This window comes from Aythya marila, assembly GCF_965140915.1.
Source record: "Aythya marila genome assembly, chromosome: 19".
In the NCBI taxonomy this organism is placed as follows: domain Eukaryota; kingdom Metazoa; phylum Chordata; class Aves; order Anseriformes; family Anatidae; genus Aythya; species Aythya marila.
Genome location: NC_139060.1, coordinates 2919646 through 2932460, shown reverse-complemented (window position 1 = coordinate 2932460; position 12815 = coordinate 2919646). Strand labels below are relative to the sequence as shown.

General features: G+C 53.8%; 1 protein-coding gene across 8 annotated transcripts; it reads right to left on the bottom strand.

Moving 5' to 3' along the window:
- Window positions 1-12450, bottom strand: TMEM268 (transmembrane protein 268). Of its 8 annotated transcripts, none has more exons than XM_082775366.1 (10): window positions 11836-12450; window positions 11035-11194; window positions 8602-8922; window positions 6701-6810; window positions 6062-6169; window positions 4714-4863; window positions 3908-4018; window positions 2284-2364; window positions 1311-1493; window positions 1-435 (listed from the first exon to the last, which is right to left on the bottom strand). In XM_082775366.1, the coding sequence occupies exons 3-10, from the start codon at window positions 8705-8707 to the stop codon at window positions 256-258; spliced, it is 1029 nt and encodes a 342-aa protein (XP_082631492.1). In that variant the 5' UTR covers window positions 8708-8922; window positions 11035-11194; window positions 11836-12450; the 3' UTR covers window positions 1-255. The 8 variants fall into 8 exon arrangements, with proteins under 8 accessions (XP_082631492.1, XP_082631491.1, XP_082631493.1 ...); XM_082775365.1 differs by lacking the exon at window positions 11836-12450 and adding an exon at window positions 11512-11620; XM_082775367.1 differs by lacking the exon at window positions 11836-12450 and adding an exon at window positions 11512-11530 and having other exon boundaries at window positions 11035-11234.
- Window positions 12451-12815: the final 365 nt, after the last annotated feature.

Below are 12815 nucleotides of genomic sequence, written 5' to 3'. Positions count from 1 at the left end.
GGTCACAGCAGGGACCACCCAAGGGTGCTTTGAGCTGCTGCATGATTGTTCCTGGCACCCAAAGCAGCGCCTCCAGGCAGAGTTTGGGGCCAGGCCAGCAGGTTTCAAAGGCAGCAGCTTTCTGATTGCATGTTTATTAGAGTTCCACTCGTTCACCCCGCTAAGTCCAGGATGGGGCTTACAGCCCTCTCCTCTGCTTCTCCTCGCTGCTGTGCGTGGGCAGCCTGTGTTTCGGCTTCCTGCAGCCCCCAGGGGTCACCTGCCCGGGAGGCAGCACTGCTGCGTGCTGAGCGCGGCGCTCTGGATGAACTGGCACAGGCAGGGCACGCTGCTGGGCTCCACGTGCCCGGCTGCTGTGGTCGGGGGGAGCCGGCCGCTGACCAGGAGCCGGACATAGCAGCCGCTGAAGATGACCAGGAGCTGCTGGGCCATCACCTGGAACGAGGAGGAGAGGCGTCAGTGTCTACCTGCGTGGGGAGCACACGGTACATTGAACACCATTTGTGCCCTCGTTCAAACACCGTCCTTGTCCGAAAGAAGCAGGGCAAGAGCCAATGACAGATATATAACTGCCCCAGATCCCCTTCTGGTCAGCAGTGCTGGCACGCTGTCCCCATGGGACAGTGACGTGAAACGAGCCACTGCCAACCACCTGGCCCAGCACCACGCTCGGTGCCAGCAGCGAGGCCAGCCCAGGGGCAGGGGGCTGCAGGGATGGGGTGGTCAGAGCACCAGGCTGCTCAGGGACCCTCCTGCTCTGTCACCGACTCCTGTTGATTTTTTTTATTATTTTTTTTTTTGGCCTGTAGACAGCTGGAGAGCTTCAACCTGCAGGGATGTCACCTGCACCAAATCCACTTAGTAACAGCGAGCAGAAAACTGCAAAATAAATCAAAATCATCTCTTTTGAAGCTTCTTGCTGAGCGGGAATGAGGACACATTTGTCACTCAGCAGGGCACAAGTCTTTGAGGGCACAGACTGTGGAGATGATGAAGGCTCAGCATGGCCAGGCCCAGCCCCAGCCCGGACACAGGCACCAGGTCCCTGCGCAGACCCCGGGGAGAGGTCGGATTCCAAATGGGGACCAGGAGGAAATGTCTGGCCTATAAAAGAGACAGCATCAAGGCCTTAAACATTGACCACCCAGCGCTGCCAGCCCTGGAGGAGGTGTGGGTGGACCTCCAGGTCTGCAGGCATTTCTACCAGGGCAAAAGGAGGTGTCCCCATGGCGGTGTCTGCTGGGACGAGGTTTGGAGGTGAGGTGCCCAGGGAGGCGTTCAGCCCATCAAGGAGGGATATTTCTCCTTACCTCTGGTGGGCCCTCAGGAATGAGGCGGAGCAGCTGGTTGCACATCATGGGCTCCTTCTTGAAGTTCACCCCATTGGATAGGAGAGGGGACTCCTCGCACGAAGCCTCCTCCGCTGCCGGCTCGGGCTGAACTGCCGCCTCCATCACCACGCAGAGCTGGTCCAGGCTGTGCCGCAAGCCCGACTGGGGGAGAGGGAGATTTTGGGGCAGCAGCAGTGTCCTCAGGACACCACTCAAAGCACCTCATTTGTGTCAAAACTATCCTCCCAGGAGTTAAAAAAATAATAATAATTAAAAAAAAAAAAAAAACATACAGGATTGACTAAGAGAAGTTGCCAGCACTGGGAGCTGAGAGCCTTCATCCCACAAGGAAAGGTTGGACATGTGTAACATCAGCCCCTTTGTGCAGTGGTTCATTATGGTCAGCCCTCAGCCCGTGCCTGTCGGTTCATCCAGGGAGGTGAGTGACCATGGGATCTGGGGGTTTGCACCCCCTCACCTCCCTTCCCGTGGCTGTTGCCAGCCAGCAGCGTGTGGATATCCATGCAGCCACAAGGAGGAAGAGACTTTGAGGGACAAGAGGACAAAAACCCCATACAGCTAGCCCAGTGCGGTGTTTAGTTACTCCTCAGGCTATCCCATTTATTTCAGGAGGACAGCTCAAGGTGTCAGCTAGTTCCAACAGCAACACATGCCGTCAGAATTCACCCCTGACTCCTGGCAACTCCTTTAACAAAAGTCACAGTTAATTATCCAGCCACACACAGCTACGCTAAATAAATTCCTACTGACCTGGGCACCAGCAGATGAAGTTTGTCCCCCTCCCAGTTCGCCCAGCTCCCAGTACACAGCAAGGGGCACCCAGAAGGCAACTCCAACATGTGCTTCTCATCACCCACCTCCACCCCACCAAAGCGGGGCCCTAGGGGTGGCCACGTGTTTGTCCCCACAGGCTGTGCCCACTGTCCTTTACCTCCCGTGTCTGCCGCAGCTCCTCGAGGTGGGCTGACAAGGACTGGAGGCAGCGCTCGGGGCTGAAGTGCACAAACCACAGCTGGGATGGGGGTGTTAAGGAAGGGACCTCTCCACAATGTCCTCCCCAGAGCCCTCACAGAGGGGGCTGGTGCCCAGGGACTGCTCAGGACGCGGTCAGCAGCCAACTGCCATGTCACAGCACTGATTCTAAGCCTGGTCTGGGCTAAGGCAAAACCTCCAGGACTGGCAAATGGGCAGCAGAGCAATGGCAGGGAAGGGGGATGTTTCCCCTCGGCCCAGACCTCCTCACATACCTTCTGCACCATGGCAGGGACAATTGGGGTGACCCCCGGCCACTGCTCGTCACTCAGCTCAGTGGCATCATGTCTGAACAAGCCGGTGGGTCAGGTGAATTAGCCCCCCTAAACTCCTTCCTGCTTCCCTCTGTTTCTGGAGACCCATTCCATTTATTTGTACGAGATTTGCTGTGCTCACTGTACGACAGAGGCACTGCTTGCCAAGAGTCTGCCATGGGGATGCGAGTCCTGCTTCAAGAGCAGCAGCCCCCCGAAGGCAGCCACGTGCTGTCAGCCAAGGGATGCAAGCCCAGCGAGGAAGCCAGAGGGCCGACACAGACCTGGCACACAGCAGGCAGAGGAAGCCTAAACCCGTGGGTCCTTTCTGCTCTCAGGCAGTTCTGGGACATGTGAAGGCTGCGATAGTCCTCACTTACTCAGGTGTGAAACTAAGCTGGGCTGAACAAACATGTAATTCAGGTTCTTCAGCGCTTCCTGCTCATGCTGCACGACCTCACAGCTGCCACTGCTGTTCCTGTGCTCCTCGCTGCTCCTCTCTGACCCCATGCTTTGCCTCGTTCCCTCTCCATTTGTATTTCATGCTTCTCAGTACCTTGGGGGTGGTGCGAGATCCACCAGTGAATCTGGGACAGCATCTCCCACACCTTCCTTTTACACCTTCATGCTGCCTTAAAACACACTTCTTTCTTCTAAATCTTTGTCTGGTCCAGAGAAGGCGTCTAAAGAACAGCAAAAGAAGATCCCTCACCCCTGGCTTCTTCAACCTGCACTTCTGTAAGGTGATGATCAGAAGTGCCTGGCAGCTGAGACCTGGCTGCCAGGTGCTCACTGCATAGATTAGATTCTCTCATGCCTGAAGGAGGGAGCCTGGGGCTACAAACGACTCTTGAGAGCACTTGGATGCTGTTGGCTGAGCTCCTCTCTGCAAGGCACAGCACAAGCTCCCAGGGAGGGGATTTCTCTGTTGTGTTGTTTTGCCATAGGCACATTGCTGTCACTCTGCTGTTAGTAAGAATCATCATTGTCATGTAAACACAGTACACTTGCAGGAATAATTGTCTGCCCCAAGGACTAATTTCACTTCCCTGTTTTAAACTCTTTATTTCCAGTGGCCTTTGGGTATATCTCAATCCCTACAGACAGGAGAAGAAAAATACCCCACTTCCTATGCCATCCAATAGGAGGAAAAAAAAATCCTAGAAATGCCACCCTCTGGAAATCCTCCCTGATCACCAAATCAATAAATACCCTCCCCATCATTAGCTACCCAGCAGGAATATGAGCGATTCACCACAGAAAGGATACTTGTAGGATGCTGTGCGGCCCGTCCAGGACATCTGTAATCCCCAGAATTAAACTGTGTTTGATAAAGAATTCATTGACAGCTGCCAGCCTCACATCTGTATTCATATTTATCTATTAAAGAACATAGGAAAAATTAACATGCTCTGTGACAAAACCTGGGCCAGCCTACAGCTGCAGACGATCCTGCAGGCTGCTGGATGACCCCAAACACTGTGTCTCTGAAGGGAAGGCAGTGACAGGGCTGTAGCCAGGGCAGGGTTGTCACCAGCCATCAGCATGGCCTTGCCACCCCCAGCTGATGTCTGTGCAGCCAGAGATCTCAGTAAGGGTTACGTGTGTTATGGACAAGATGTGTGAAGTGGATGGGCTTCCAGCATTGTCTCCTCTCTCCCTTCCCCCAGCTATTCCTAAGTGAAGGACAATTCCACGGGTTAGGAGCTGCCTTTTTGTGCTGCACCTGGGGCAAGGTGGGTGCAGAAGCAGGGCAGGAGAAGAGCCCTGCTCTGCTGGTGCTCGCACGGGGCTCCCCACCAGCCGGGGGAGCACAAACCATGCAATGGTTGCTTTTTCTCCTGCAACAGCAGGCACTTCGAGCCAGCTTTCACCTACTTTGTAGGCGTTACGACACCTAACTCTATAATACCCTTGCCTGAACCAGATCTCTGCGCCTGCTCTAAAAATACTCCTACCACCCCCAATAGCCATGTTCTCCATCTGCATCTAGGAGGTGAGCCAGGTCCCAGCACGCTGGTGGGAGGGAACCCTGCTCCCCGCGCTGTGTCCGCACACGAGTCACCTCCTCTCACCTTCCTCTGGCGCCGGTCAAGGACCAGTATCACGACCACGGTGATGGCCACAGCAGCCAGGGTCACCAGCACGCTGGCCTCCCAGTAGCGCCCAAAGGAGCACAGCTGGACTGTGGAGTAAATGTTTGTCCAGAGAGACATGTAGAAGATCTGTGAAAGCCCAGAGAGATAGATGATGTTCAGAAAACTGTGGAAGGGAGAAAAGTCAAGGGGAGAAGAAATCCTGCCATAAATTAATTAAGTCACCTGGGATTTTTCGGAGGGTGAAAAAGGACAGGAGTTCTTTCCAATAACAAATGGAGGAGAAAAGGGTCTAGAAGGACTGAGTGAGCACTAGTTTATGATAAAAAACTACCAATCATTAAAGACAGAGACTGAACTCTTAATGATGATTCATACCTAGGAAGGATTTCAATCCACTTCTTCCATTTAGATAAGAAATGCACTTGCTGAAGCATATTGATAATACTTGTAATAATCCCTCTATTTAGAGAGCTCCTATGTCAGAGCGCTCAAGGTGGTGCAGAGGCTGCTCAATTACAGCAATGCTCAAATGATGGACGGTGACACTGGGCTCAAGGACTATGCTAAAGACTAGCAAATGTGTCCTTTGCATAAAAAACAGCAAAACCGAATTTGTTTGGCCTTCAATTGAGGTGTCAGGCACTGGGCAGAAGATTGCCTAGAAGCAAGTAGGGTACATGCAGCACATCTTGTCACAGCATCCCCTTGCAGTGACACAATTCATTCCTCCCCCTGGCAGTGCCCAAGGCCAGGCTGGACGGGGCTTTGAGCAACCTGGTCTGTCGGGAGGTGTCCCTGCCCATGGCAGGGGGTGGAATTAGATGATCTTTAAGGTCCCCTCCAACCCAAACCACTCTAAGATTTACACAAAACAGGCACCAAAGCCCTCAAAACACCAAGCACAAACTCCTGCGATATTAGTGAAAGGAGAACATGTATATAATGACTACCAAAAAAAAAAAAAAAAGCATCTAAAATGAAGGAGTCAGTTTTTACCACACCTTCAGCATGCTGGAAAGTAACCTTAAGGTAGCTGCTAGTGGCTGGGGTCTTTGGAGGAGCTTGTTTTGCCAGAAGCAGCAAAGCAAGACTAGACAAACCACCTGGTAGCCTGCATTGCTTGGCCACTGGTCTGAATGAGCATCAGGACCAGGTCATCTTCATGTGTTTAAAATCAAATTAAAAAGAGCGTGATGGGGTACTACTAGCTCAGCAAATGCTGGTTACCAGCCCACTCCGAGGGGACTACCGGCAAGAGGCTGGGGAAGGCGTCTCGCCCTGTTTTTGGAAACACATCTACGGCAAGCCTGGGAGAAGCCCTTACCACAGCGATGGCGATCTGGAACGCCCTGGAGTTGTAGAACATGTACCGCCTCACTTCGGGCTTCAGGATGGCCTCCTGGATTAACCTCCTCCACTCGTCTGCTGCCACCTGCTCGGGGAACAACCTCGGGTCACCGGCGTGGGGCTCGGAGCCACCAGAACAGGCCTGGTGGGGCCAGGCCCCAGCAAAGCAAAGCGGGCCCCAGGGCACCTTCCCGCGCAGTGTACCAGGCTCCATTCCCACCTGTACAGCTGTCACGGGCCAAAAACCTGTGTCCTTGCCTCATTTGCAGTGAGTGATATCTCCCTGGAAAGCACAGGGAAAGTCAGAAGAGAAAAGCATGGTTTTATGGCAAAGGACAAGGCGAGACAGATTGTCCCGGGATGTTCCAGCACACCGGAGTGCTCTCAAGCAATTCGGCTGAACCTATGCTGAATGGGTTTCTTCACGGAGGTTTAAGCCAAGATCATTACACTTGACTTGAAGTCAGTGAGGAATAGATTGAAATTAAACTGAAACAAGTCACTCTTAAACCAAAAAAAGAATAAAAATAAGAAGTGCCTGTGGTCTGGGTGCAGGTGCAAACGGTGCCAGTCCTGTACCCACCCCTACAGGGCCCCAGGGGAGTGCGGAGCTTACCTGAACCCCAAGGGACTTCAGCTTCTCTGCACAAAGCTCCATGTCGAAGGAGGTGGCCGAGCAGTTATTGTCCATACTGAGCACCATGAGCACCTGCCCGTTGGGGGGGTCTGCAAGAGGAACACAGGGCACCCCGACGTGCGTTAACTGGCTGCAGAACCCCCTTGGATATTTCCAAGAGCATCACGAAGAGCTCCGAAAGCAGCCCAGGGGCCTGCTGTCCCCTGTAAGGAAGGCACCTACGACAAGGGAGGAAACCCAAAGCACATTCCAGGGGCGAGCAGTCACAGATAACGTGATGCTCTGACCCTCAGTGGGATAACGCCTTGTCTCGCTGATCCTTAACTGGGAGGACAATGGACTCGAGCTGCTCGGTACTGGTAACTCTCCCTCAGAGATTCTCCGTTCCTACCCACCCCACCCACTGGGAGGAAACACTCCAGCAAACAAACCAAGGCGTTTTCCAACAACCACATTGTCTGGGATGTGCCTGGGCTGTCCCTAAAGCATGATCCATACAAGCCTCTGGCAACCAGGTCCCTGCTCTAGCATTGGCAGCGCGGCTCTGCTCAGGGCTCCCTGTGATTCCTGGCTTCAGCTAGGGTTAGGATCAGAAATGTAATCTATGGACCCAAGCTGCAGGCAGGAGCCCAGGAAGCGTGAGGACAGCCTGCCCTAGATTTGAGGAGCCGGCAGCTCGGAGCTGAGGCAGAGCAGCCTTGGAGCTGCAGAGCAGAGCTGTGATCTGGCATCCCATCTGGCAGCTACCTAGAGTTTACAGAAGCTGAGCTACGCCAAGAGGAAGAGATTGAATCCAAAGAAGTGGCGTGTTCAGATGAGATCGTGTTTCATCGACATGTTTCACACAATTTTCCTGCCCCTCTGCAGCTCCAGGGCCAGCCAAGCGTCCCTTGGGTTGCTCCCTGACAACACCTGCTCAGTGCTCTCCACTCAGCTGTGCTGGCTGAAAGGCAGCGCACACTCACCCTTCCCTTCTCTCCTGCTTTCGTCTTCCATCTTCATCATCTCTTCACTGCTCGGGAATGGGAGATGCCAAATAAAATGAGGCAATTGCATTACGAAAGGGCGTGACAGCATCGGCTCCAGAAGGGAAGAGAAGATGCATCTGAAACCTCCAGGATAACAACGTCCTGTTTGTTTGCCGAGCTTAATCTCCTCCAGACACTGAGCCACGGAGGCGGTGAGGATGAAGCAAGAGTGAAAACAAATGGGCTGGGCTCTCCTGTTCCCCACGGCTTTGGTCAAGCTGATTGGCACAAAGCCTATTGGGTGCCAAGCTCAGATACCCCAAACCTGCAGAGGGGCTCAGCTCCTTGACCTCTGCTGGGGTAACAAGCGCTGCTTCACCCACCCAAAAGCTGAGTGCTAAGGAAGTGCTGTGAATTGAGCAAGCAAGAACCTGCTGAGCACAGCACGCAGGTCTCGCTGCAATGGGGCACCCATGGCACTACCTTCTGCCTCCACACAGCGCTGAACCACAGCTGCAGAGAGGGAGCAAATTGGTGCCGGGGAAAAGAGTCCCTTGGAAAGAAAAGCACAGGTCGAGTTTCCCAAAGATTGATTGACTTTTGAAAGCTGAGAAAAGAGGACTTCAAAGGACCTGGGTTTCAATAGTTAGACGGTCATTCACTCCTAAATATCAGGCTTTCCAAAAAAGTAAAGTGTATCCACCCCCTTCCCCAAACACCGAAACATCCATAAGATTTGCTTACTTTTGTAAATGAGGTGCTGTCAGTGAGCATCGCTGAAAAACCTGCCACCTGCCAATTTAAGGGCACTGCGCTCTGCTCTGCATCTCTCAGCAAGTCCCCAGAGTCACAGAGCAGCCCAGGTTGGAAGAGGACCACAAGAGACCACCCGGTCCAGCCTTGCTCGCTTACCTTTCGCCCACTGCAGGGATTCTTCCTTTAAATCGCTCTTGCAGTAGAAGATGGAGGAAAGGGACCCGTTTTTCTCAATTCCACCAGCTTGGCTTTTATAGGCCATGCTGATAACCTCTCCTTCGGCGACTCTGCGTCGTGTTGTCAGAAGTTCAGCACTTCATCTCCCTCCCTTATCTTTGGCGGCTCAGAAACACCCAGGCAGCAGGCAGCCAGCTTGCTCTTCCTGTTGGGGACCAGGTTGTGAAATCTTCACTCACACTCCCACTGGAGGCTTCCTCGAGATTCTGCTTTCCATGAGCAAGGAGGCATTTTCTAGCCCTGTAAAGAGGAAGGAAAAATGCTCATATCTTGCAGAGAGAGCAATTAAAGGGTAAGAGCACAGAGCCCTTGGGTGCACCCTGCTCTTTGGAGCCTGTGCCCTGTGGATGTTACCACTGGGCGGGTGGTGGCCAGCCATGAGCGCAGCACGCACAGGCTCTCCTTTTGCTTGAAATACTTCTTTTTTTGCTGCCACTAGGTGAAAAAGGTATCTCCAGGTATTCCTTAAATTATTCCAACGTCCTTAAATATTCACACTTTGCAAAGAATCAGCCACGCAATAGAAAGGGCTTCTCTTTGTGAGGGCAGAGTGGGGAATTCCCCGGCAGTCAGCGCAGGAAACACGCACGCACCTGCGCAGGGACGAGCAGCCCTGCTCAGCCAACAGCAGCTCTTTGGCACACTCTGCTCGTCTCTGCCACCCTCCTCTGCTCCCCGCCGTGCCTACGGGTTTTTGGTGTGAATGCTGCTGACGTGGGGCTGCAGCCGCCAGGAGCTGCGGGTGGCTGTTCAAACCCAGGGCGTGCAACTCCAGAGTTTAATCACCTTCCTTTCAGGCAGATCATCTGCATCCCTGCTGGCTCTCCAGAGCTCTTGTTTTGTTTTAACCTCAGCTCCTGCGTTGCTTTTGCACTGGGAGCCTGGTTTGAAGGTCCCTCGTGGATCTCAACAGCTCTCCTTTGAAAGGGATCGCTTCGCTTTCTTTACCGGTGGCTGTTGCTGCAATCACCCCCTTGCACAAAGCCAGGAGAGTCACCAGTGAAGGACTGACAGACAGGAAACTGAGGCAAGGGGAGCCGCACAAAAGGTTCAGATGGTTGCAGAAAACCTGCAAAGGGCTGGAAACTCAGCACACAAAGCAGCCAAGCCCTGGTGCAGGAGGTGCGTATTGTGCCCGTGTGCCTGGGATGGCCGCGGCACCTGCTCTGAGCGCTGGCTGCTCCCATGTTTTTACAGTTTTACTCCAGAATGAGTCTGCTGCACGTCCCATCCCTGTGCAACAGCCCCTGGTGAGGCACCCACAGTGGATCACACTGCTCTGCAGCGCGCTTTCCTCACAGAGCACAGGCAGATATGTTACCCTGCACATCCCCAAGCACTGAAAGTGAACTCAGGGAATGTCACTTCCTTCCCCTTGGCCTTCAATCCATTCAGTTCAGTGTCAAACAGAAGGGAAAATGAAAAACAAGACAAAATAAAAAATAAAAAAAAAAAAAGGAGAGAGCGAGAAAACAGGAGACAAAAAGAAACCCTAATTAAAACCTGCCACCTTGCTCTCGTTGTGTTACGTTAGTGATGAAGCAAGGCTCTGTGCCTCGGACACCTCGGGAGCACCAAGTCCCACAGCAGCCCCCAGGAGCTGCCAGCGACTGGTGCCACAGGGCCAGGGCAGCTCACTCCAGGGCCCGCTGAGCCTTCCCCAGCACGGGCAAGCCCCAAAACAACAGAAGCTTTGTTTTACACCAGTTGTGCACTATAGACCTCGTTTGGCTCCATTGCCTTTCACTGCAGAATGACTGCCTCTGCGGGGAAGGTTGGTCCCCCCACGTCTTCCCCTGTGCTAACCTGAGGGGTATCCTTACCTCCTGCACTCTTATTTTCTATGCAAAGCCATTCCCTTTGCCTCCTTCATCCTAAGGACCTTCCCGGACACCTCCAAGCCCCAGCTATCTCAGCAAGTCCTGCTGCTGCGTTTTTGGAGAGGCTTCCAGAGGCTTACCTCGCCCGGCTCACCTCCTGGTCCTGGGGTGCCGGCTCAGCTCCCTCACCTCCTCCTCCTCCTCCTCCCTGTCCTTCACCCGGCACCACTGGGCTCCCACAGCAGGACAGAAAGGTCCCAGACTGAGCAGGGGACACGGCTGGGACCTTCCTTGCCTCTCCCTGGAGGACGAGCGATGAGGCACCGCGAGCTGAAGGCGAGACGCCTGCGCCCCCGCACTCCCCGCTCTCATTACCCCAAGCTGCAAGCACCGACTTGCAAAATCTCCCTGGTGCATGTGACTTTTCCCCAGGCTCGCTTCAGAGCCGTGGTTTTAACCCTCTGCAGTTCCTCAGAAATGCTTCCCCATCTGGCGCGGCCATGGGAGACTCAGCAGCAGGAGCTGGAGTCACCTTTTGAAGGGTGGGGGTCCGGACCGGGACCCCGGAGGGCTTCTTCAGAGGGGGCACGAGCTGAGCAGTGGCACCGTCAGAAGGCTCTCCTCCTCCTCCTCCTCCACCAGCTGGGCAGGATTCACCAAATACAAATCCCAAAGTTGCATCAGACGAGTCGCTGCGAAGACATTAGTCAGAGCCAAGCATCAGCAGCAGGGCTGGAGAGATCAGGAGAGATGAGCAAAGACCTCAAGGCTGAGAACGCGCTGCTGCTGAATTAGCACAGGGTCACAGCAAAGCACAGGGGAGCAGAAGTAATGGGGAGGGACCCGCAGCCCTCCTCAAAACAGGAGGCTGTGCTGATAGGGAGGGCGGGTGGGGTTTCCTCTCCATTATGTGCTCCAAAAAGCAAAGAAGGGTCAGGCACATGGCCAGACAGAGACAGCCCCCCCATCCCCTCCCCCCCCCAAAAAAAAAAAAAAAATTTCAAAAAACATCTCATGTGCTGGGGGCAGTGCCCTGCCTTCAGGCCAAGAGGTAGCGCTGGGGATCACAGCATCAGAGCCCACCAAAAGCTAGAGGATCCCCAGAGGCTAAGAACGGAGTCAATCAAATTTCACAGTGCCTGCAAGTGAACAGTTAAAAAAAATAAATAAAATGCTTCATTGCCCTGTCAGAGAACACTTCCTGGAGAAAAGGCTGCTCTGCTCTCTGAGGGCTCGATTTCTGCAACCCTGTTGGCTCCAGACTTTGCTGAGCAATGTGTTCATTAAATCACATGGCTGCATGGGGAAGAGAATTGTCTCCAAAACCACTTACCACATGGGATCTTGTTACACTGGGAGCTGGCAACTCACAGAGGAACATCACCCAGGTACTGAGAAAATCACATCAATCTCGCCGCTGTCGCTCGCTGAGGCCTGGCTCACATCCCCACCCAAGGCAGGCGAAGCGTTGGGCTCGTTTGCAAATGCTCATCAGATCTGGCTTCGTTTCCTCCTCTCCTTGCCCACGCAAGGATCCTGACAGAGGCAGAAGACGGCGACCAAAGTGCTTAGAAAGAGCATCGTCAGCTCACTGCGGAAAAGTGCCCAAGGCACTGTAGGGACAAGAAGCCTGAAAGCAATTCCCCTAATTACCTGCAGCACGTACACCCTACACCTCGTTTAGCAAGAAGCTCGTGGGTGCACTGATCTTGGCATCAACGCCTCGTGCTATCAACACCAGCAAACCCTGCCAATGAAAGAGGGGTGTTGCAAAAATCAGAGAAATAAAAGAAGCAATTCCAAGTTTAAAGGGCTCTGATGCAGCCAAAAGGCTTTAAACCATTCAAAATCCAGGCTCCTAACCAAGGCTGAGAGATGGTCGCAATGTGCCAGAACAAATGCACGCTGAGGCTGGAGAAAGCCTGCTGAGAGCAGGACCTAGCAGCTCTCCAGATGCCAGTGCCGAGCAGACCCACCTGGCAGGGGGCTCCTTCCAAGCACACACCCTCTCCACCTCGCTGCATGTTTGAGTTGGGCTCCTTGGTGGTGTGGTGAAATTGTCACCTGCTGGGCTTTCCCTCTGCAGGTTTTCAAAGCACCTGGTTCGTGCCTACCCGAGGAACCAGGGAGGAAGCCCCACAGCACCTCACACCAATCTAAACCAAACGCAAGGCTTTCCAGCTGCTTTCTGAGAGTTTTCCGGCCACCCACCCCCCTGCACTTGCTAATCCCAGGATCGCACCATGCAGGTGCAGGCCCAAAGGAGCTGGTGGAGCTGCAGGTCAGCTGTATGGAGCCCAGGCCTCCCAGCCC

What these genes read in the sequence shown, in the direction of transcription:
- TMEM268 (XM_082775366.1), bottom strand. Translation starts at nt 8,707, where the DNA reads ATGGCCTATAAAAGCCAAGCTGGTGGAATTGAGAAAAACGGGTCCCTT. An exon ending in GGCCGCACAGCATCCTACAA is followed by an intron (nt 2,365 to 3,907) that starts GTATCCTTTCTG and finishes CCCCCATCCCAG; the next exon opens with CTGTGGTTTGTGCACTTCAG. An exon ending in TTCCTGAGGGCCCACCAGAG is followed by an intron (nt 436 to 1,310) that starts GTAAGGAGAAAT and finishes TCCTCGTTCCAG; the next exon opens with GTGATGGCCCAGCAGCTCCT.